The sequence below is a fragment of the Schistocerca cancellata genome, chromosome 9 (genome assembly GCF_023864275.1).
Source record: "Schistocerca cancellata isolate TAMUIC-IGC-003103 chromosome 9, iqSchCanc2.1, whole genome shotgun sequence".
In the NCBI taxonomy this organism is placed as follows: Eukaryota; Metazoa; Arthropoda; class Insecta; order Orthoptera; family Acrididae; genus Schistocerca; species Schistocerca cancellata.
In genome coordinates this window covers 18,750,279-18,776,248 of record NC_064634.1, presented here as the reverse complement: position 1 = coordinate 18,776,248, position 25,970 = coordinate 18,750,279, and the positions used below count along the sequence as shown (strand labels likewise).

General features: G+C 36.8%; 1 protein-coding gene across 1 annotated transcript in view; it reads left to right on the top strand.

Moving 5' to 3' along the window:
• LOC126100260 (putative fatty acyl-CoA reductase CG5065) overlaps positions 1-25,739 on the top strand; it is a 66,537-nt gene extending 40,798 nt beyond the window's left edge. The window contains exons 4-7 of the mRNA XM_049910848.1: positions 1,157-1,349; positions 2,604-2,843; positions 8,417-8,668; positions 22,581-25,739. Of these exons, the coding sequence (XP_049766805.1) occupies positions 1,157-1,349; positions 2,604-2,843; positions 8,417-8,668; positions 22,581-22,653 (758 nt within the window). The 3' untranslated portion in view covers positions 22,654-25,739. The remainder of the gene's footprint in view (positions 1-1,156; positions 1,350-2,603; positions 2,844-8,416; positions 8,669-22,580) is intronic.
• The last annotated feature ends 231 nt before the right edge of the window (positions 25,740-25,970 follow it).

Genomic DNA, 25,970 nt, shown 5'->3' with positions numbered 1-25,970 from the left:
AAACTCAGGCTTAATGTGTGTTTCAGTGGAGGTCATAACAATTGATGGATAACAATAACTGCAGAGTTTTGCAGTAGTGTTATGATAACTTTTATAGAAAAGTACTTTCAACTTTCAGTTGTTTTGTCCTCACAGCATTAAATAGAAGGGAACTCCTTTTGCTTGTGAGTAGAGTGATACGAGACACTGAAATACCATATTAATAAGTAAGAAGTTTTTGGATAAAATTGGGTGATTGTTTATGAAACAAACATATTTTAAAGAGTGGAAAGCATCAACCTCTCCACATGTAGAGGAGTGTATGTCATACATCTATATTAATGTCTAACATTTGGAGAACTGAACATACTTCTTATTATACTAGTTTATTTAAACATTATTTCTAATTAATCATGAATTCAGGATAGTAAAAAGGGAAAAAAACCCATGGATGATTCTCATTGTACTGCCAGGAGAGTAGGAAATAGCTATTGGTAGGAAATAACTATTTAAATGTAATACATTTAGAGGGTTATACAATCTCATCTGCAATAGTTCTAAAGAGGACTGTGGTCCCAAATGAACTGAATTTCGGAGGACCCAAAGGAGTTTCAAGGAGGGAACTCACCCCGAAATGAAGTTATGAGAATGTTACATAATGATATGTATATGAAATGTGCTATAATGTAAGGGAAGTTATTTATAAGCACCTAACAGTTTATTTTAATGACGTTTACTACCACTCACCATTTGACACAAGTTCCTACAATATTGTATAATCCAATTTGCACATTTCATTTGGTTAATATAGTTGTTGGTAAGCAAACATGCAAAATCTTTTGATGTATTAAAGTGTTCTTTTTCCTATGAAGTGAACAAAAATCAGATTTGGTAACAATGCCAAACAGCATTTTTTGAGATGTTTGTAACTAAATTGAACTGGTATTTAAACAGTGGCAATTCTACAGCCTAAATTTGTAGCTAAATAGGTAGTTTATAACAAAATGTATGTATTTTATGCACAATTAACGCATGTGTCACAAACACAGTGTTACAATGGAATGAAGTATTTGTTCATAATTCCTACAGTCAAATTTTGCAGTAAAAAATGTTCACTATAAGTACAAAAAATGCCAATCAGGAGTATAAATAATAACGATCTACATTGTCCTAACAGTTACAGCAGCTTGGCGTGAACCTTTCCCTGGATGGGTTGACAATGTCTGTGGCATCACAGGAATCATGATGGAGATCGGACGCGGCACCATTCGCAGCATCATATGTGACCAGACACTTATTATGGACCTGATACCTGTCGACTACGTTGTCAACACACTGATCGCTGTTGCTTGGCACACAGCGACATACAGGTACTCCGAGAAATGTTAACTTATGAGTACCATAGTAAGATTCACAAATTGTGAATAAAACTTTTGCAAAACAAACAGTAAAATTTCAGGTCATAAATAAGTTACTTAACAGTTCCAGAAGGTATGAATGACACAGCAAAATGTTTGAGGAAGTAGGTAAAAGGTGTTACTATAACTTTATTGATCACTGTTTAGTAGAGCAGAGTGAAGAAGTCATTATCTGTTTAGTTTTCAGTATCTAAAAAAAGAGAGAATAGTAGCGTATACATGCATTTATACATGGATATCGTTGGAGGATCACCTTGGCAACATAAACAAAGATCCGCAGTATGAGGTTTGGAAAGAAAGACAAATAATGAATGATACTGAAATAAGGTTCAGACAAATCATGAGAAATAGAAATAAGCACAGGGGATCATTTGTGGGGAGGTTTGGTGAAATACTGATGTAGCAGATGCAAGGAAAACAAGATTCGAACAAAATACAGTAAAGCAACCAGGAGGAAAAATGTCCTACTCACAGGGGAAACAGTTATTTCCTGTACTGAATTTAATAGTGAAACTGCTGACAAAACTGTAGTCCTCAACACAGCTGTTAACATTTGTTATTCCATGATGGATATGTATCAAGCAGGCAGATGAATCTGCTCTCTGAGAACGAAAATTGCTTTCTATTATGAATAGTAATTTCTTTTTTAAAAAATCATTGGTGCTTCATGGATTAATACTGAGAAAAATAAATTGGCAGAGTAATACTGAGTGTAACACGTTCTACATCCTAGCGATACTCTTGTGCTGTGGATCCATGCAATTTGAAAATAAATAAATGAAAACAAACAAAACTACACTAATATTTAATCAAGAATAAGTGAAAGAGAAAAAGAGAAATGTTTTTTCCTTTATAATTACCTGCTGTTTGGCAACAAATTTCACATTTATTTACAAGCTTTCCTTATATTATTTCATTTAAAAATGTTGTTTTCTTCTATTCTGTAGTACCAATGAATTGCTGAATTACATTTGGATTTAACAGAACTCCAGCAAAGGTGGAATCAGATTTTTATATTAGGAGACATATGCTTTTAAAAATAGTGTAAGAGTTGAAACTGAGTCGAAACAAGTTACCATTGTTGCATTAATATAAATTGGTATACGAAAAGCTATGTAAGATGCAGCTGCTGCTCATATAGTTTTGCAACGTCAAAATGCTAAACCTTAAGAAAGCTATTGTTCTGACAGTTCACCATGTTAACAGACCCAACACAGTCAGAGTCTACAACTGCACATCAGGAATGAGGAACCCTGTCCAGTGGGCTGAGTTTGGAAGGCTGACACAGAAACACGCCTGCACATCACCTACAAGACACGTTATGTGGTACCCTGGATTTACCTTCAGAACAAACAGGCTGATGCACAAGATATGTGAGGCACTTTTCCATATTGTGCCTGCCTTTGTTGTCGACATGGTTCTGCGACTACAAGGAGCCAAACCAATGTAAGAATATGCCATAAAAACTGCTTTATTTTTCATATTTGTACCTGATTTCATTCTGTTGCTTTTTATATATATGGGGTGATCAAAAAGTTTCCATTTGAGGCCATTGCTACAGTGTATATACAATGTAGCATACAACATAGCATTGACATGTAGGTGAGGGATTAGTGTGGTAGTCATGTTTTTCCAATGTGTATGCAGTAAATGCGGAAACAGGAACTGTGGCGATGTTATTACTAAATGCATCCAAACGAGACCAGTGTGCTGTTATTCTCTTCCTGGCTGCTGAAGGACAAACAACGGTAGACATCGATCAGAGAATGAAGGGTGTGCATGGGCAGTATATCTGTCAAAAACCAGGAAAACTTCAACAAGGGGCGCTGGTACTTTGTGATAACACATGTCCCCATAGCACAAATGTCGTGACACAGAACTTAACACCAACTGAAATGGGAGATACTTGAGCACCCATCATATAGTCCCTACCTCTCCCCATGTGATTATTACACCTTTGGTCTCTTAAAAAAAAAAGGCCTGTGCAGAAGGCAGTTGTGGGCATATTCACACAGCAGGACAAGATGTTTTACCAAACATATATCTCCAACCTGGTGCATCTCTGGGATGATTAACAAACATAGTATAAATCATCATCATCATCATCATTATTTAAGACTGATTATGCCTTTCAGCGTTCAGTCTGGAGCATAGCCCTCCTTATACAGTTCCTCCATGATCCCCTATTCAGTGCTAACATTGGTGCCTCTTCTGATATTAAACCTATTACTTCAAAATCATTCTTAACCGAATCCAGGTACCTTCTCCTCGGTCTGCCCCGACTCCTCCTACCCTCTACTGATGAATCCATGAGTCTCTTGGGTAACCTTGCTTCTCCCATGCGTGTAACATGACCCCACCATCTAAGCCTGTTCGCCCTGACTGCTACATCTATAGAGTTCATTCCCAGTTTTTCTTTGATTTCCTCATTGTGCACACCCTCCTGCCATTGTTCCCATCTACCTGCAATCATCCTAGCTACTTTCATATCCGTAACCTCAACCTTGTTGATAAGGTAACCTGAATCCACCCAGCTTTCGCTCCCATACAACAAAGTTGGTCGAAAGATTGAACGGTGCACAGATAACTTAGTCTTTGTACTGACTTCCTTCTTGCAGAAGAGAGTAGATCGTAGCTGAGTGCTCACTGCATTAGCTTTGCTACACCTTGCTTCCAGTTCTTTCACTATGTTGCCATCCTGTGAGAATATGCTTCCTAAGTACTTGAAACCGTCCACCTGTTCTAACTTTGTTCCTCCTATTTGGCACTCAATCCGTTTATATTTCTTTCCCACTGACATTACTTTCGTTTTGGAGATGCTAATCTTCATACCATAGTTCTTAGATCTAGCTCTGAAATATTACTTTGCAAACTTTCAATCGAATCTGCCATCACAACTAAGTCATCCGCATATGCAAGACTGCTTATTTTGTGTTCACATATCTTAATCTCACCCAGCCAGTCTATTGTTTTCAACATATGATCCATAAATAATATGAACAACAGTGGAGGCAGGTTGCAGCCTTGTCTTACCCCTGAAACTACTCTGAACCATGAACTCAATTTACCGTCAACTCTAACTGCTGCCTGACTATCCATGTAAAGACCTTTAATTGCTTGCAAAAGTTTGCCTCCTATTCCATAATCTTGTAGAACAGACAATAACTTCCTCCTAGGAATCCGGTCATATGCCTTTTCTAGATCTATAAAGTATAGATACAATTCCCTGTTCAACTCATATCACTTCTCCATTATTTGCCGTAAGCTAAAGATCTGGTCCTGACAACCTCTAAGAGGCCTAAACCCACACTGATTTTCATCCAATTGGTCCTCAACTAATACTCGCACTTTCCTTTCAACAATACCTAAGAAGATTTTACCCATAATGCTGATTAAAGAGATACCTCTGTAGTTATTACAATCTTTTCTGTTTCCATGTTTAAAGATAGGTGTGATTACTGCTTTCGTCCAGTCTGATGGAACCTGTCCCGACTCCCAGGCCATTTCAATTATCCTGTGTAGCCATTTAAGACTTGACATTCCACTGTATTTGATGAGTTCCGACTTAATTTCATCCGCCCCAGCCGCTTTATTGCACTGCAATCTATTGACCATTTTTTCCACTTCCTCAAATGTGATCCTATTTCCATCATCATTCCTATCCAATTCTACCGCGAAATCTGAAACATTACTGATCGCATTTTCACCTACATTGAGCAACTCTTCAAAATATTCCCTCCATCTGCCCAAGGCATCCACAGGATTCACCAGCAGTTTTCCTGACCTGTCCAAAATACTTGTCATTTCCTTCTTACCTCCCTTTCAAAGACTGCTGATTACACTCCAGAATGGTTTTCCAGCAGCTTGACCCATAGTCTCCAACCTGTTTCCAAAGTCTTCCCATGATTTCTTCTTGGATGCTGCAATTATCTGTTTGGCTTTGTTTCTTTCTTCAACATAACTTTCTCTGTCTACCTGGGTTCTGGTATGTAGCAATTTTTGATACGCCTTCTTTTTCCTTTTACAGGCTGCCTTGACTGTATCGTTCCACCAAGCTGTTTGCTTCATCCTACTTTTACACACTACTGTTCCAAGACATTCTTTAGCCACTTCTAGTACTGTGTCCCTGTACCTTGTCCATTCCTTTTCCAGTGACTGTAATTGACTACATTCAACTAACTGGTACCTTTCAGAGATTGCGGTTATGTACTTGTGCCTGATTTCCTTATCCTGAAGTCTCCCCACTCTTATCCTCCTACATATGGACCTGACCTCCTGCACTTTCGGCCTCACAATCCCAATTTCACTGCAGATTAAATAATGATCAGTGTCATCAAAGAATCCCCTGAATACACATGTGTCCCTCACAGCCTTCCTGAATTCCTGATCTGTTATTATATAGTCAATGACAGATCTGGTTCCCCTGCCTTTCCAGGTATACTGGTGAATGTTCTTATGTTTAAAAAAGGAGTTTGTGATTACTAAGCCCATACTGGCACAGAAATCCAAGAGTTGTTTCCCGTTCCTGTTGGCCTCTATATCCTCTCCAAATTTACCCATAACCTTTTCATACCCTTCTGTTCGATTTCCAATCCTGGCGTTAAAATCACCCATGAGCAGAACACTGTCCTTGTCCTTTACTCTAACAACTACATCACTGAGTGCCTCATAAAAACTATCCATCTAATCTTGATCTGTCCCTTCACAATGCGAATATGCTGACACAATCCTAATTTTCTTGCTAGTCACTGTCAAATCTATCCACATCAGTCGTTCTGTTTACATACCTTATTGCAACTATGCTGGGTTCCATTTCTTTCCTGATGTAAAGCCCTACACCCCATTGTGCTATTCCTGCTTTGACTCCTGACAGGTAGACCTTATATTCTCCCACTTCCTCTTCTTTCCCACCCCTTACCCGAATGTCACTAACAGCTAAAACGTCCAGCCCCATCTTACTTGCAGCCTCTGCCAGCTCTACCTTCTTCCCAGAGTAGCCCTCATTGATAATAATAGCTCCCCATCTCATTACCATTTGTTTGCCAAGTCGTATCTTAGGAGTCCCTGGTTTGTCAGTTAGAGGTGGGACTACGTCACCTCCAAAGGTCCGAGGCATTTTGCTCTGATTGTTGCCAGCATCATATTTAAAGTACCAGGGAAGCAGGTTGCTAGCCTTACTTGTCCCGAGTCCCATTGGGTTTTACCCCTAACGGCTGAGGGACTAACCGGTGGATTTGGTAGTCTTTGCCATATGAGCACAAAGGTGACCACGACTCAGAATACGCCCGAGATGCCCAACCTTATTCCAAAGTAACTGGTATCCCGACTGTCGGGACCACTTACTTGGCCACTCATACGTTGCCCGTGGTTCATGAACTAGGACATGACCACAGGAACCCACACCATGAACCACCATAGTATAAATTTATGAATAAAAAAGTATAAATTTATGAATAAAATAAAATAAATTTGTGAATAAACCTCTATTTGGTGCTACAGGAGATTATAAAGGTAGCAGACTGAAACTTTGAGTCAGTTTATGACCTATTGTAAAATGAGCCATTTGTACGAAAAGTATTTGCAAAAGTAAATTTGATTTACACCCTGGTCTGACACAAAGTTTTAAGAGGTAACTAAAGTTTCTATCCATATTTAATGTACTAAGAAGTGCACCAAAAATAATAGAGCTCCTTGAACAAATTAACCACGTTTAGCAAAATTTTATCATGTATGCCACCACAGTATGCCCTACTGCTTCTTGCAGTATTTTATATGGAATTAATTGTGGTTCATCTATTAAAGAACTGTATGTACTTTATTCAGTGTTTCACTATGTTATGTGATCAGTTTTCTCACACATCTTTGACTGATTTCATCGTCAAATATTTGGCTGTTGTTGCTGCAGTTCATTCAACAGATAACACTCTATAATGCAGATGTTTGCTTTTCCCCATCAATTTTCCTTGTAAGATTTTTCTTTATGAAAATGTCATGTTGTATTAGGTGTCTTAATTAATTTAATTTGTCTTCTATATATCAAGTTAAAGGATGTCCTTTTCTCTTTAAATCTTTCTAAAATATGTTCATTGAATTGTCATACAGTCCAGGATGTTTTTGTGATTATTCACATCCACATCTCTGTTGCTTTTAATTTTTTCCTTTTCTTGCTTTTCCATGGTCTGCCCTTCACAACTGTAGCTGAAAATGTTGCAAATAAATGTCTTGAATTTCTTTCTTGTTTTTGCCTGTTAATGAATCAATCGTTAATCAATACACTTTTTATGAGTGCCTTATGTAATAGGCTGAGGATTACAAATTATTTCAAAGTAACTAGTGAGAAAAGACTAGAAATATTTAATGTAGTGAGCAAATGAAATGATACAGTTTCAGAGGCTCTGCTGGTCTCATGGAGATATAATTTTATGTATACAAACTGAAACAGCAAGTGAAAATTTGTATCAAGGCCAAGAATTGAACTGAGGTCTCCATCATACTAGGTAGGTGCATTGGCCACTGAGCCATCTTGGCGCAACGGTTGGTTCAACTGCACTGCACGGATTACTGTGGTATGCCTCCCTCTTCGATCCAGATTTTCACCGCTGTCCCACTCTACTTTATATTCTCCCTTACACAAGAGCAGAATTGCTGAGGCTCTCCATGTTCTGGAATAGCACCTCAGCATCAAATGTATTTGGGGTATCCAGCCTCAAACCCAGGTACAAGTACTTATACAAATGAAGAGACTTTACTGGTCTCAAGCAGTGGAATTTAAAGCAGACTGGGATGCCAGGGTAATCCATGAAGTGTGTCAACCACTGTGCCGAGGTGCTCAGTGGCTAACGCACCTACCTAGCAAGCAGGAGACCTGAGTTCGATTCCCGGCCTTGGTACAAATTTTCACCCACCGCTTCATTCTGTCTACATAGAATGTAATTTTATTAGCTCTTTAGTTAGTTCTTTTTTTGGACAATTTTATAAAATTAATTTAGATATAATGATTTTATTCTCGTATTTTCCAGCATGATGAAGATTTCGAAGCGATTTCAAATGGCTGCTAAGACTGGTGAATTTTTTGCCCTGCACGAGTGGAAATTTCATAGTGATAATTTGATGGCATTAATGGAAGACGCCCAGGACAAAGCATTATTTGATGTGGACATTTCTGAGCTAGATTGGGACCAATATGTCAAACAGTATATGCTAGGAATAAGGAAATTTATCCTGAAAGATTCTGCAGACACTATACCTGGAGCACGGCGAAAACTTCAGAAGTATGTGCAGCTGCCTTTCTATAAGTATTAGCACTATGATTCATTAACTGATGATCAGTCATACACTGATTCTTTTTTCCTTTCCATTCTTTATTTATTTATATCAGTATTCTTACATTTGTAGCAGCATAACGTGAGAAAAATTGATGCGAAGAAAGAACAAAATGAAATACTTGTTCAGAAAGTACCTTGGAAATAAATAAGAAACAATGAAAACGGCATACTCAATATGATCTGTTTTTACAACATTATGAGAACTGTGAGAATATGTGCACTTTATGGTTATAAAAACATTACCGACCAGAAAGCTGGTCTGAAGACCAAGGTATTCTCCTATGCATGCTTTGTCAATGCACTTGTCGATCTTGATATCTCATTTGCCAGTCGATTGGTAGGGGGTATGTAGTTAAATGTGGAATCCAAATCATGAAGCAGTTGAGCGTTTATCAGACATGCACTGGAATGCCTCTGAGAAAATCACATTATATGGAGGAAAAAGATAATGACATTGTAGACTTCTGATCTAACACTTACCTACTGACCAAATTACGCATAGTGTATAGAGGTGTGTGTAGTTTTTCCATGTATTTCATATATGTGCTTATTATTATTTGTTCACTACAGCAATTTCATACTCTCTTTTTGGCGGAAACCTGTCTTTGCCCCTGTTACCTTCAGCATATTTTCTCCCCTTGGTATCTGCTTTTATTTTAGGTCAAGTATAGAGCTGTTTTTTTGTCACATAAAAATTAGCTTTTCTGTCCAACTCAAAACAGAGTACGCTCATTTTAGGATAAATGTTCTTTTTTGATTGGTTTGAAAATTTATGAAATTTTTGTAAATATCAATGAAATGTTTACATGGCTTAATGTTATTGCTATGCACTAGTTTGTAATGCAGTAAGTTCAAAGAGGCATTTGTAAGTTCTGCAGAGAACACTTGTGACAGAATGTCTGGAAGGGCAGTGGACAAGAAGACACCATTGTGGAATGAGCAGGTGCAGGAAACAATAGAAGAAAAGAAAGAATGTCATATGTGGAAAAGGAAGAAATTAAAAAGAAATTCCAGGAAAGTAAAAGGAAGGTGTTAGCAGAAGAAAAGGTGGAAAAATTTAGAGGAATTCAAATGAGAATTGGAAAAGGATTTTAATGGGGGGGGGGGGGGGGGTAAAAGGATGCAGTATGAAGTATGAGAATTGAGAGGAAGGAAAGCACATTCACAAAACTGGGAAAGGGGAAATTGAAAAACTAATAACATGATCAGAGGAGACAAGTAAAAGATGGAAAGAGTAATTCGACAAACTACTAAATGTGATAAACAGTAACGGAAAGGGAATAGAAGTACAGTGAGGGGACATGGTCTTGGAAGAAGAGAAAGAGGTTACTGTGTTAGAAGTGGAACTAGCACTTAGAAAATGAAAACGGGAAAGGCGCCTGGGACAGGTGAAATAAGTGTGGAGATGTAAAGGCAGGCAGCTGGACCTACTGGGCTACAGAGATTATACAGATTGCTAAGATGCAAATGTACTCAAAAATGTGTTCCTGGAGAATGAGGAAAGGGAATAATAATTCCATTGTTCAAGGAGAGAGACAGAAAAGTATGTGGTAACTATTGAAGCATCGAAGATCAGTTAAAAGATGAGTATTATGGCTTTTGACATGGGAGATCAACAGTGGACTCAGTATTTAGTATGGCACAGTTGAAAGAGCATTGAGAGCATGGAAAAGATCTGGTAGTGACATTTCCTGACTTAATGAAGACATACAATAGTGTCCCCAGATAAAAAGAGGAGGAAATTGGAAAGTTAACACACTGAAATTCTTTAAGCAATGTATCACAACAGCTCAGCTGTATCCAGACCAAGTTGAAAGAACTGATTTGTTGAGGAATATTACAGGGTTGAGACAAGAAAGTATTGTGTTACCATTATTATTTATAAAAGTGATCTATCTGCTAGTGTCATTGTGTTGTGGGCAAGTAACAGTAAGGAGGTGCAAGAACAACTAGACATTTTAAATGAAAAATCAAGAAATATGGAATTAAACACAGTGTGGAGAAAAGCAAGAGTATGGTGGCAACCAGGAAAGACAGAGAAGGTAAGGGATAAATTATTATTTAAGAACAGGATATTGAAATTGTGGATAACTTTAAATATCAAGGAAATGTAATAATGGAGACTGCAAGAATGGAGGCAGAACTTAGCAAAATGGTACAACAGAGCAATACAGTGTACCAGTGCGTGAAGCAGAGCAGGGCTTAATCTGGGGAAGGAAGGTGCCAATGAAGAGTAAGGATGTGCTGTAAAAGACATAGTTCACACTCATGTTAACATATATGCATCAGAGACCTGGCCAATAACAAAAAGGGAAGAGAGCAGAATTTAAGCCAGTGAAATTAAATTCTTAAGAAGAATGTTAGGGAAAATGAAGAGGGACAGACTGAGAAATGACAATGTTTGGAACAAAATTGGAGTATAAAAGCTGATTGACAGAATTGAGAAGAATAGGTTAAAATGGTTTGCACATATAAAGAGAATGGAAAGTGGAGGAATATAAAAGTGAACGATGGAGGCCAAATATGAGGGCAAGAAGGAGACACACAGTAAGATCGATTGGCTCAATTAAGACCAGTTTAAGAAGAAGAAATATGGACTGTAACAAAAGAGTTATAGAAGGACAATTTTGGAGATACCGGGGAAACTGGAGAAGCCTGATGCTGGATAGAGGGGAAACGAAAATGACTAGCTCAGAATTCTGTGTTAAGCTACACTTGGTAAGTTCTACCAATATTAAGAATATGGTCGACATTCATTACACAATGCTAACATAATGATTTAAAAGAGAAAAAGAGTATTTTATAGAAGTGCAAATGCAGAGGACAATTATAATAGATGATCTGCTGCTGTTTCTCAAACAATCATTTAGGTGTAACTCTAAGCTATGTAGCCACATGTGAAGATTTATTACATGAGAATGTTATTAGTTTACTGCCCTGACAGATATTTCACATTATGTCAAAGTATCAAATAAATATTGAACTTACAAATCTAACCAACTGAAGTGACCTTGCAGAGTTAATGAACTATTTGGTGCCTCCTAAGTCTCATGGAATATTTTCAATAACACACCACATTTGATTGTACTTTTCAGTTCATTCATATTTAATGTTACTAGACCCTTGATCAGCTGCTTGTAATGTGCTATAGAATTCACGACAAAGATCAGTAAGCTACAAATACTGTGGGTGGTTTCACAAAACTCACAGGTGGCAGGGACTGACTGACTAACATATGTTTGCATATAGAATGATGGGCAATGACTGACTACAGGATCATTTACAAACTCTGAATGACTATAGCTTTTTGCAGAATGTCTGTAAAGATGCGCATAGTACAGGAATGTCAAAATGGGAAAATACAGAACTATTTCATTTTAGCTATTAGCTTAAAGCACACCAGAAATCTTAAAAAATATGAAAACAGATTAGGCAATGAATTTATTTTTATTAACTATAAGCTGTATAATTCAAAAGTGGGAAAATGACAGGTACTGTTGTGTCTTGTGGAAATTTTAATGTGCAATTCTAAAGCCCACCAACAATTTTCTCGAAAGTGATATTTTATAATTTGGGTATTTCATAAACTAATGTGTTATTTTAGGAAAGTCTTAGCCTACATTTTTGGAATCAGAAAAATCATAGCTAGAAAACTATAACAGTAGAATTTTCACAGGATTGCATTTTAAGATTTGAACATTCTGGAATACATTAATTTGTAGGTAATATGAATAACAAAATATAAAACAATGGATGGTTCAGGATAGAATAACAATATTGAAAGGATGGATTTGCTACACACAAGATTGAGTAAGTGTTGAGTTGTAGGAAGGCATAATGAAAAAGAATGATTAGGATTATTTCAGATTTCAGAAGTCTCACTTCAGCAGTAGGAAACTTACACAAGCACAACTCGCACATAGTTCAACCCTGCCACCTGGAGACACTTGCCAAGTGTGAGTGAATTGTGCTTGTGCGTGAATATGTGTATTTTTTCTGCTTCAGAAGAAGAACTTTGTCCAAAAGCTGCAATATTTCTGGAATTGTTTTTCATTGTGCCTGTCTGCAACTCAGTGCCTCCTCTGTGTGGTGAGAAGCAATCGTTTCTTTCCATGTTGTTATGTTTGAAATATAAAATTTCAGAAAGTTGTACAAGGCACTAAGATTGTAAATATTTCCTTAAAACACTTCAAAGTAAACTAAATATATATTGATATAATAGTATCAGTAATCTGATAACTATCCTGTGAATAATAAAGTTTAGTGACATATTGCATGATAAGAATTCAGAAATTGTGTGTAATCATGGTATATGCATTAAGTGCATAGTGGAAAAAACGAAAGTAAACAAAATTATTGAACAGATGGTACTATAGCATGTGGAATAATTCCACCCAGATATGTCTCAACCTCTGAAAATCTGTGCCAGGACCCAGACTTTGTGGATTTTGTGCGTTTCACAATCAGTTCCCTTAATTTTGGGCTCGCCACCCTCAGCTCGTACCACAATAGAAATTCTCACTATTAACTGGCTCTGCCTCCTATGGGCAAAACAGAGGTTTTTCCACTGTGGGAATACACCAAATGGAGAGTGGTGGATAATTGGACGATTTTGCATATCTTGAGTTACCACAGTGGCAGCAATGAGGTTAAAACTGAGGTGCTGAAGCCTGCTGGATTCATGCAGGTGACTGCCATAGTAGAGAAGTGGCACTTTTTCAGGTGCACCAATGGAGTGCAGATGGTACAGATTTGATTCTGCCATCACCTACATAGTACCAAAGCACAGATTGTCCAGGGTCACATGTCTCTGAATTATGTTCATGTTTACAATGAAGGGCATTTCTCCACCATCTTTGCAATTGAGATTTTCACTTCCTTCCACCATCACAGCATTGTGTTTTTTTTTTTTTTTTTTTTTTTTTTTTTTTTTTTTTTTTTTTTTTTTTTTTTTTTTTCCATCATTTGTTACCCTAGACAAGAAGCTCTTACTGTTTACTCTTGTCCAGAGCATGACAAATCCAGATTTCTTGTGAGGATCTGTGGTGGACTGACACCACTATTAGAATGTTATTAGATTAGATTAGATTAGATTTACTTTCATTCCAATTGATCCGTAGTGAGGAGGTCCTCCAGGATGTGGAACATGTCAGAAAAACAACAATACATGACAAATATTTACAACTAAAACAAATAAGCTAATGTACCATTCCACAGGTCCCAAGTGGAATGATCGTCATATTTTAATGAACACTAAGAGTCATTTTACAAATACTAATGCACTGAATTTAAAATAAAAAAGTTTTTTATTTATTTATAAGGTAATAAACATGTAATACAACTACTGAAATACTTATTTACAATGAACACATTACTGCACTGAAATGGTGCAGAAGTTAGATTATACTTACACACAACCACACACACACACAGACACACAAATTTTCAGTGAACACATTACTGCACTGAAATTGTGCAGAAGTTATGTTGTACTTATATACAAATCAGTTGGTTTTACTAAGAAATTCATCAATGGAGTAGAAGGAGTTGGCCACCAATAAATCCTTTAGGCTTCTCTTAAACTGAATTTCATTGGTTGTTAAGCTTTTTATGGCTGCTGGCAAGTTATTGAAAATGTGTGTTCCTGAATAATGCACACCTTTTTGTACAAGACTAAGTGACTTTAAATCCTTGTGAAGATTATTCTTATTTCTAGTATTGATTCCATGAATTGAGCTGTTGGTTTGAAAAAGTGATATATTTTTAATGACAAATTTCATTAAGGAATAAATATATTGGGAAGCTGTAGTTAGTATCCCTAGTTCCCTAAACAGGCTTCTGCAGGATGTTCTTGAGTTCACACCACATATAATTCTTACTGCACGTTTTTGTGCCCGGAAAACTTTAGCTTGGCTTGATGAATTACCCCCAAAAATAATCCCATATGACATTATGGAATGAAAGTAAGCATAGTATGCCAGCTTTTTCATTTTTATATCCCCTATGTCTGACAAAATTCGCATTGCAAACAGAGATTTGTTAAGACGCTTCAGCAGTTCTGTGGTGTGCTCCTCCCAGTTGAATTTATTATCAAGCTGTAATCCCAAGAATTTAACACTGTCCACTTCTTCTATCTTCTTGTCATCATATGTTAGACATATACTCTTGGGACACCCCTTACAAGTTCTGAACTGCATGTAGTGTGTTTTTTCAAAGTTTAGTGACAAAGAATTGGCTAGGAACCAGTGATTAATGTCCACAAATATTTTATTGGCTGATCTTTCTAAGACTACACTTGATTTGCTATTTATTGCAATGTTTGTATCATCGGCAAACAAAACAAACTTGGCATCTGGTAATGTTACTGATGAAAGGTCATTGATATACACAAGGATGCTATGTGTTGTGTGGTTTATTCATCTCATTACATACAATTTTCAAATCATGTGATTTGATGTACAGGAGACATGTCAAGGTTTACAAAAGAAACTTTTTTCACTTTTTTAAGAGAAATACAAAAGTTTACATTATATTTTACATTTCTAAGTTTCAGCTACACATGTACATAAAATAATAAATGTATTACAATCCCTGTGTTCAGATTGTGAAGCTGTCCTCAATGAATTCATCGACAGAATAATAACACTTTTCCACCAGTAGAGTAAAGAGCAATCTTTTCAGTGAACCAATCTCCATTTTAAATATATTACTGCCTTTTATTTTATTGAAAATTTTTAACCCCATATACTCTGGTGTTTGGGCATAAAGTTTTAAACGATGTGTTGGAAGTTTGAAGTTATCTCTGTGGCGAGTGCTGTAGTTGTGGTCAAAACGGAAATTGTCTAGTGTATGTTGATTTCTATATAGGAACACCACCATCTCATATATGTAAAGTGAGGGGATAGATAGTACTTTTAAATTTTTTAACAGTGGTCGACAGGATTCCCGTTTTTTTGCAACACACATGTTTCTAATTACTTTCTTTTGTAATACTAGGAGCCTAGTGACATTTGCTGAATTTCCCCAGAAGATTATGCCATAACGAATAACTGACTCAAAGTAGCAGTGATAAACTATCATTCTGGTATCCATGTTTGTGGCACCTGACAAAATACACATTGCAAATGCTAAGTTGTTCAGTTTATTTGCTAAGTAATCTATGTGTACCTTCCAATTTAAATTTTTGTCAAGATTTAGGCCTAAGAACTTCACGTGGTTTGCTTCTGTTATATCCTGATCATTGCAAGTTATCTTTATTTCACTCCTTTCTACTGATTTAGCTTCAAATTGCATCATTTTGGTTTTAGTTACATTTAGTTTTAGTCCATTTTGACAGAACGAAGATTCAAGTTTTTCTAAAGTATTTTTGGCTTTTTCTGGAATATTTTCAGATGCCTCATTTTCAATTAGAACTGATGTATCATCAGCAAATAAGACTGAATGAACATCAATAGCAAGTGGTAGGTCATTTACGTAAAAAAGAAACAGATAGGGACCCAATATCGAACCTTGTGGGACTCCTTGGGGAACTGTTTTCCAGTCTGATGAATAATTGGTTCCATTTGAAGTTAAAATTACTCTTTGTTTCCTACCTGACAGGTAAGAGCTAAACCATTTTAAAGCAGTGTCTCTGATTCCATACATCTGTAATTTGTGGAGGAGTAATGCATGGTTCACTGAATCAAAAGCTTTAGTCAGATCACAGAATATACCTGTGACCTTTCTACCTTTATCTAACGTGGAGCATATTTTTTGGATAAACTCATTTATAGCATTCGCAGTGCTTTTACCCTGTTGGAATCCAAACTGGTTTTTAAAAATTATATCATTTACAGTAAGAAAGTTATTAATTTGTTTTGCTGCAATCTTTTCAAACACTTTAGAGAAGACCGGCAAGAGAGAGATAGGGCGGTAATTCCCCATATCTTCTGTCGATCCTTTCTTGAATAGAGGTTTGATCTCACCATATTTCAATACCTCTGGAAAGCATCCCTGTTCATAAGATTGATTTATAATAGTTGACAGTTGTTGGGAAATAATATCGTACACATACTTGATTACAGATGTTGTTATTTCATCCCACCCATGTGAGGTTTTGTTTTTTAGAGACAATATTTCCTTTTCCACATCCCTTTGGGTTATTTTTTCAAATTGTTTAAAAGATGTGTTCTGGCTGTTTTCCAAATTTGTGATGCCCTGATAGAATGTCATATCCACATCCGATCTTACTACGTTTAGGAAGAATTCATTGAAACAACTTGACATCTGAACAGGGTTTGCTATAATTTCATTTTCATGTCTAATTTTCAAAATCTCATGAATTTTTACTTTGGCTCCTAGTTCAGACTGAACAACTGACCACACTGCTTTTGTCTTATTTTTGTGTTCTCGTATGAATTTATTATTTGCCATTTTTTTAGCTGCCGCCACAACTTTCCTAAATACAGCTTTATATTGTTTGACATAAATAACAAAATCTGGATTTCTGTTTGATTTTAACTCATTGTGGAGCTCTCTCTTTCTGGCACTAGAGATCTTTATTCCTGTTGTAATCCATTTGAGTTTACGATTAACTTTCTTTTGCTTATATCTACGAGGAAATGATTCATTAAATACCTCTAAGAAACAATTTAAGAATTTGTCATAGTTTATCGAGCTTGAACTATTGTAGTCTACAGGCCAGCTTATTATACTTAATTTACTGCGGAATAAATCCATTTTACTTTTACTGAGATCCCTTTTTATACACACTTCTGGAAGCTTTAGGTTATTTGCTTTTGGGAGCTCAATAAACAGAGCTGAGTGATCTGAAATGCCCAAGTCTAAGCAGTATTTGTGCTTATTTCCACTGTCAAATTTGTAGTTAGTAATAATATTATCAATGCAGGTCACTGATCTGCTGTTTTCCCTAGTGCCTTCAGAAAATTTTAGCTTGAAACCAGATTTCTGAATTAAGTCACGAAATTTTGTGGAATCATTGTTTTCAACTAAGACATTTAAGTTGAAGTCTGCTGCTATAACAACTTTTTTTTTTACTTTCTTTCTGGAGTTTTTCCAGGAGGCATTCGAATTTGGTTAAAAACACTTTTGTTACCGCACATCCAGGAATTCTGTAGATTGCTATAACCAGTGTATTCAGATCACTCAGTTCTACAGAGCAACTTTCAAACACGCTCTCTTCATTTAAATAATTAAAACTATCTCTTACTGTATAACTTATGGAAGAATTGACAAGAATGCAGGAGCCTCCACGAGATTTGCTTATTCTACAAAAGCTAGCAGCTACCTTAAAATTATTAATACTATTTAGTACTTTTATACTATCTTCTGTTAACCAGTGTTCATTTAGGCAGATTATTTTAATATTTACGGATTCTGAAAGCAGAATTTTTAGTTCGTCGATTTTTGAGAATTTACGATTTGGTAGTTCTGCCCCTAAGCCATTTATATTCCAGTGCATCAATAGATCATTTTTGCTTTTAGTTATTTTACGTGCATCCTTTGTTTGGTACCTAAACTTTTTATTTTCAGTTTGAATTTTTTCTTTGTCACCCCTATCACAATGAATTAGTTTCCCTTGCATCTTAGGACTTTACACAAGTCTATGAACATTTTACTAAGGTTCACAGAGCCTAATCTATTCAAGTGCAGGCCGTCTTTTCCCAGACACTTGTAGTTTAAGAATTTGTTTGGGTCAATGAATACTGCACTGAGTCTGTTGCACTGTTCCCTAATGCCGGTATTTATCCTGTTGATGTAAGTATCACTTACCGATCTTCGATGAATAATTCCACTAATTACCAGCCTGGATGTTGGGTATACCGTTTTCGCCGATCTGATCAGATTCCGTGTTTCATTCACAATTTCTTCCTCACTGTTTCTACGGATGGAGTTTGTGCCCACGTGGATTAAGACACCTCTGTAATCGTTGGTACTTAAAGTTTTGTTACCAGTTTTGCCCGTGTTTCTTTTCGTGGACAATACATTCTTAAAATGTTTGTTGAGTTGATGCGATCGGATTCCAGGTCGAACATCGACCTTGCAGTCCGGCACAATAACATTTTTTAATATAGAATCACCTATTAACAGAAAATCATTTTTGTCATCTTCTTTGTTCGTTGCACTTTTACGTTTGTCCTTCTTATTATAGGAAACTGTTTTCCATTTATACTTATCACTTGTTTCACTGACAGAGTTCTCTGTGGTATTAACATAATAAGAAGAGAAAACCAAGAGGAGTGAGAGAATGAAGAGATATTGGGGAGAAACGAGATGTATTGAACAAATCACTCATGATCCTAAAAGTCTGAAATGAACCAGTACAAAAACACAAAGGTTTACAAGAGTCCACGTACTAATAGCAATAGCCATATTAACATACATCTGAAGTGACAGTTGAAATTTTGTACCTGGGCGAGGACTCAAAGTGGATTTTTCATGGACATTCAAAAGAATCACAATAAAATGAAAACACCATTAGGACAAGTGTGTGAAATGAGATGGGGAGTACTTTGAAGGAGATGTGTACTGAAAATCTGTAGCTGAATAAAAATGTTATTTCAAAAAGTTCAGTTGTTTTTTGAATGGATCTTGTGCAGGGTGTCTCAATTCTTTTGGGGCAAATTGAAACAGTTGACAGTGGGTCCACAATCAGTTGTTTTGAGATAAGGAACCAATGGTCAGAAATGCATGTTTATTATATTATGGACATATACAGTGCAAGCCATACAAGAACAATGTAGTTAATAGTAATTGTTTAAAGTGACCACTGTCAGTCCCAATGCGTGTATTGCAATGGAGCATGCAGTTCTGCTGCACTCTTGCAAAGATGTAGGGTGTCTGTTGTACACTGGAACAGGCAGCAGGTGATAAACAATGTACATCCCTGACCATCGAACAGACATACTGTACACAGCATGTGTCTTACGATGACCCCATGTGTCGCATCGGCACGTTAACCTGTGCCGCATACACATCACTATCTCTGGTGTCAGTTGTCCATTGTATGATACAGCTTGTCATGTGTCCACGGTGAGATGTGTTACTGTGTACAGTGCAAGGTGCATAGTCAAAGACAGAACGCAACTCGTCACGACAGCAGGCAGATGTGCATTTAATGAATGGTGTGATGGGATGGAGTGTGTCTGTATAGCAACATGAATGTATAGAGAACGCTTTCCCAACACCTCATCCTAATTGGAAGAAGTTCTGTGAATACCAGCTTATGAGAGACATTGTCATTCATCCACTGACAGCTGGCCTAGGCGTTGAGGAGACTTGTTTTGGACCGTGTGTCTGACCACTCAGCAACAAGTACCCATCAACTTACCTGCGAAACACATGCTTCGAAGGATGCAATGTGTGGAGTGTACTGGTGGAAAAGGTACTACACCCCTTTCATAAAGAATGTGTGCAAGTACTTGGACCAACAGATTTTGAGCCCTGCGTTCACTTCTGTCAGTGGATTATCCACTGCAGTGCTGTAGTGCCAAACTTGATGCAGTTTGTATTGTTTGTGGATAAGACCTCCATGTCTGGCATTAGGACAGTCCCCGTGTCACACACATTGATGGCCACCGGCAACGATTCTCTGTCAATGTATGGCCAGGCACTGTCCAAGATCACCTAGTAGAATCTGATTTGTTGCCTCCCTGCTTGAGTGGTGCATGTCACCTGGTGGCCCTGCAGGATGTGCCGTCACAGTTCTTGGAGACTGTACCTCTTGTTGTCTGCGAAAAGATGTGTTTTCAACATGATGGTACACCAGCGTACTTTGATGTTAATGTCTGCAAGCATCTGAACAACACATATCCTCAAATTGTTGGATTGGAAGGGGATGGCCAGCACGATCACTGGATCTTACACATTTGGGTGTTTTTTCTCTGGGGTTATGTCGAGACGTTGCTGTATGAATCCCCATAGAAATTGATGAAGACGTGTTTGCTAGGGTCCGAGCTGCCTGTCCCCTGGTACAACAAGCAAAAGAGATCAACTCACACATAAAAGACTGTTGTGATTGGCAAGCTTTCGGAGCCAGTGGCCCCTTCTTCAGGCAGAAGGGTTGAAGAGGATGGCGGAAGGGTGAAGGAAAAAGACTGGAGAGGTCTAGGAAAAGGAGTAGATTATGAGAAAGTCACCGAGAACTGCTTGAAGGCGGAAGACAGGGTAATAAGCAAGCAGAGAGTACTACTAAAAGATCGTGCACGGGTTAATAAGAGTGAGTAAGCCAAGTGCACTGTATGTAACAGAAGTGGGAGGGGGCGGTGAAAAATAGACGGGAAAGACAATGAAAGATGTTGAAAACTAGGACAGAGTGGAGCAAAGAGCAGTTACAGTGAAGAAAAGCTGAGACTCAAGAAAGAAATTAACATAAATTAAGGCCAGGTGGGTGGCGAGAACCAAGAACATGTTGTAGTGCTAGTTCCCACCTGTGGAGTTCTGAGAAACTGGTACCTGGGGGAAGAATCCCAAAGGTGTGTGTGTGTGTGTGAAACAGGTGCCAGGGTCATGAATGTCATGTTGTAGAGCATGTTCTACAACAGGATATTGCAAGTTGCCAGTATATACCCTCTGCCCGTGCCCATTTGTCCTAATTGATAATTTGGTGGTAGTCATGCCGATGTAGAATCTCGTCCCATGCATTCCCACAATCAGTCTTTCGTTCTTATCCCGTATGGTAAGTCTCCTCTGACCCATGATTCTGGGTGACTTTCCCAAAATCCACTCCTTTTCCTAGACCTCTACAGTCCTTTTCCTTCACCCTTGAACTCTTCTGCCTGAAGAAGGAGCCACTGGCTCCGGAAATTGCCAGTCACAACAGTCTTTTATGTGTGCGTTCTTCCGCCACTTGGTGACTAGATTTTTTATATATCCAATTAAATAATAATAACACAATAAATATGTATTTCTGACCACTGGTTCCCTATCTTAATATAATTGGATGTGGACCCATTATCACCTGTTTAAATTTGACTCAAAAGGCTCAAGTCACATTGTATACATCACAGTATACGTCAGTTGGGTTAAGTCAGCCAGGCACTCTACCTTGATTCCTTTGAAATGGTGTTGTTACTGTGATGTGTGAGCCAGTGTGTAAGCATACTTAACACTGAGTGCCTGTGAGACTTGGGGTTGGGCCAGGTCGAATGCTTGGGTAGCCTACTAGTAAGACAACTGTTCGCAAAATTCAGGAAATACAGATTCCAGGACTGGTCTTGGCACAAATTTTTATTTGTCACTTCAGATGGATATCAACATGATCACTGTGATAAGCAGAAATTTAGGGTGTGTTATAACATTCCAACTTTGTAGATACTTTTAATTTTGTGAGCAATGTTCACTAAAGGAACTACTTTGTGTGCTGTTGTCATGAAAATTTTGAGTGTGTAAACTCATAACACATTAAAAATGAAAAAGCCAACTCATTTTATATCCTTGAGTGTTCTGATATTGTATCTGACATTAAACTATTACACCAATCATACACGCCGGCCGGTGTGGCTGAGCAGTTCTAGGCGCTTCAGTCTGGAGCCACGCGACCACTACGGTCACAGGTTCGAATCCTGTCTCGGGCATGGATGTGTGTGATGTCCTTAGGTTAGTTAGGTTTAAGTGGTTCTAAGTTGTAGGGGACTCAGATGTTGAGTCCTATAGTGCTCAGAGCCATTTGAACCAATAACACAAAGCAGCTCTCAGCTTGATATTGAGCAATTCATTTATGTTCTCTGGTAGTTTCACTTCCAAGCATTATCACTTCATTGCTATAATGATTCTAAGTCTGGATCTGATCATAAATAGAACACTTTAAAATTAATATCATGAAACTGTCACAGTTTAATGACAAATATTTCTTTTCCAGGTTGTACTGGGCTCATCGCATTACTCAGGTGCTAACTTTTGTGTTTCTGCTGAAGATTGTTAAACTGAGGTGATTGTAAGGCACTTTACAAGTTATCAGTGACAATGAATAATCCTGGTTGTTACTTGCAAAGTTTGCAAAACTTGTCTACAAGGAACACTGCGTATTTTGTCTTTTTCGGATGATGTTCCAGGACATGTAATACTGAGGAAAATTCTGTTAAACTAGAATGTGAGTGAAGGATATGCACATTCAAAGAAGGCCAGTTGCATTTCTGACAGGAAATAGTCGTGGAATTCTGAATTCTCTGGTTGTTTTGCTAAAATATATTTTAAATGCTCTGGTTATCAGACCAGTTTTGTATGAAATAGAAACAAAATTCTAGGCCAATCACTCTCAGTGAAATAAAAATTGTGGTTTTTATTCTCATTTATTATGCTGCAAAGTGTATTTTTGCACAGGGAGGATTCCTCAGTATGTCAACATAAAAAATCAGAATGTGACAGCCCAACCCTCAGTTTTCAACAAACAATGTGTCTGTAAGAGCTGTGCCCTTCCAGAGGTAGTCATTGGAAAATTTAAAAAAAATCTTTTGAAGATTAAATAGGATGTACTGTCTAAAAAGTGCTTAGTTTTATTTTGTGTTACTCTATAAATCTGTGTGTGCTTCTTTTAGGTTTATACATTTTGTCTTACAATTGTGTACTGAAAATATAAAATAAAAGTTGTATAAACATGTATCCAATTGGAGAGGAATATTATCATGAATGAGCATTTCTGATGATTCTTATTGTAACATTATGTGTTTTGGGAGAACAGCAGGTGAGATGGACACAGCAAGAAATAAGGAAATAAAGCTGTCATTGTTCAAATCCGTCCCAGGTTTTATCATAAATGGGAAATGGTGGAAGGCAGATTTTTGTCGTACAGTGAACTCCAGTAGCGTGTATTTTGTGCATATACACTTCATTCGGACCTGTAATTAAGCCTATATAACCTGTACTGCTTGAAGTTTTCATTGGCATAATTAATATGACATCCAAGATGCAGCAAAATAACTGTGATGTGTTCACTGTTATTTTGATTTTCTGAGTTCCTCACTCTTTTTCCATACTTCTTTTTCTGTATATTGACATATCACTTTTGTAAGTACTTAAATGCTACAATTATGATTAATGCTCAGAGTATAAGAAGTTCAGTAATTGATACTATAATGGTGAGAAACTATTTTGTGTTGAGTGTATTAAATTTTTCTAAAAAGCAGTCAGTATAACACAACAAAAGTTGATTGACTCATGATAATTACTGATTAACCACAAATAATACATCTCTGTTACATTTTCATGTTATTTTTGCCTCATGATTTGACAGAATGGTGATCTTATGTGTCAGGAAAAAGCAGACACTTTCTGTACAACTGTACAGGCCAGTGCTGGTTGATATTTGTGGTTTGGTGAAATAAATACTGTAGTTATGCAGGTAGTTATAAATGCATTTTTAGCATTCAGGGTGAAATAGTTAGGAGCTGTAGAATGAGCATCCTTTCACTTCACTTTCAGGAGCTGAAGCCTGTAGTATGACAATGAAAAAAAAAATCATAAAACTGCAAGCAGGTGGATTTTCAATATCTCACCTGTTACGAGTTTGCTATGTAAGCGATCAAGAAAAGTTTTACAGTGTATATTGCTGACTGGATAGGCCATTAGACTATTTTCTTCCTCGTATTTGCAGAATTTTCTGGTGAAAATTTATATTTTTAGTAATGACAGTAAGATGAACATGACACTGGCACAGGGGGTTTCAGTAAATACAATGACTGACATGTGGAAAGTCCCACACAAAAAGGACCTATGTGTGTCCTAGTGCCTCTTCATTAAATAAGTCTCTTTGAAGCTTATATAAAATGATGTACAGTATATAACTTTCAGTTATTTATAATTCTTCAATAATTGGTATATTTGAAATGTGATGTGCCTTTCTCCTATATGCTCTTTCATGTATGCACATTTAGCTGTTGTTATGAAAAATTTTCTCTAATTGTTGAGATAGTAAGCTGTTGACAACTAATTGTTTCTGTACAATATTTGAAAATATATTTCCATTGGCAAAGATTACTGTTCCATACATGGTTATTAAGCTATATCTTACACTTGTAATAACTTTTAAATTTGTGATTTGTTGTCATGGACCGTATTCAGTTACCATGAGCTGTATGGAAAATAGTGTGCAGTCAGGCTTTCAAGTTCTGTATGATATTTGACCATTAATATTTGTTACCTCCATTTTCAACATAATAAAAAATTTTATATGCCTTTTTAGTAAGATCTGTATAATGTAAAATTAGTATATTTTTACATTAGATGAGCAACATTACAGTGAAGAAAGAATATTCATTTTTTATTAAAACCAAATGCTATGACATATTTTACATATAATTAAATTTGATTTGGTAATTTTTTAATTTCATAAATAGAATTGGATCAATGTTTAGTTCTTTCTTCAGAAGTCAGTGGCTACTTAATTAATCACCAGAATAAAATATTATATGTTCTCCAGGATTGTTGAGCACGTTATTGGATGCAATAACATGCATAAAGCAAAATTTCATTTCACACTGAGAATGATACTGATTGAAACATTACATGCGCTGTATTGTAAGTGATCTGGCCAGAAAGTGATATAATAGAACATGTCCATATTCTTACAGAGTGTATAATTCTGTCTCAAAAAAGTGAAGAAATTGTTGACTGGTAATTCACCACTGCACAAAAATACAAATATTTCATTTTTATGGCACTATGAAGTGTGTGTCTATCGCCAACAGAAATTTTCTGCATATTTAAATATTTAACCCATTCACTTTTAAAGCAGTTATTGACCAATAAGTGTTTATAAGGGTCTGCTAAGAGGTAATAAAAGTATCTGTAGTGTACACATTTGAGTGGTCAATGTACATTTACTCATTAATTTGATCAGGCATTGCAGTTGTGCTATGGTCACTAAGAATGCTAATATTTATGATGACATATGTTCTTCAGAGAAAGTTTGAAAATCTTACTGCTGATTATATTTTACTGTTCTAACATGGAAGACTGCAGATGAACACATGGCATCTGTGTGTGTGTGTGTGTGTGTGTGTGTGTGTGTGTGTGTGTGTGTGTGTGTAGAAATTTGTCAGTATGTTTTTCAGTAATGCTCACTTGTGAAATATTACTAATTTTTGTAAGTGGTGCCATCACACACGGAGCAGTATAAGTGAAAACTGTGTGTCACATAAAAGAACAAAAGCAATTTTGTTAATAATTCGCTTAAAATGCCTGCATTGTTTGGAGAACACACCAACACATACACTTCATAATTTATATTCATTCCATAAACAGTTAAGTGTTC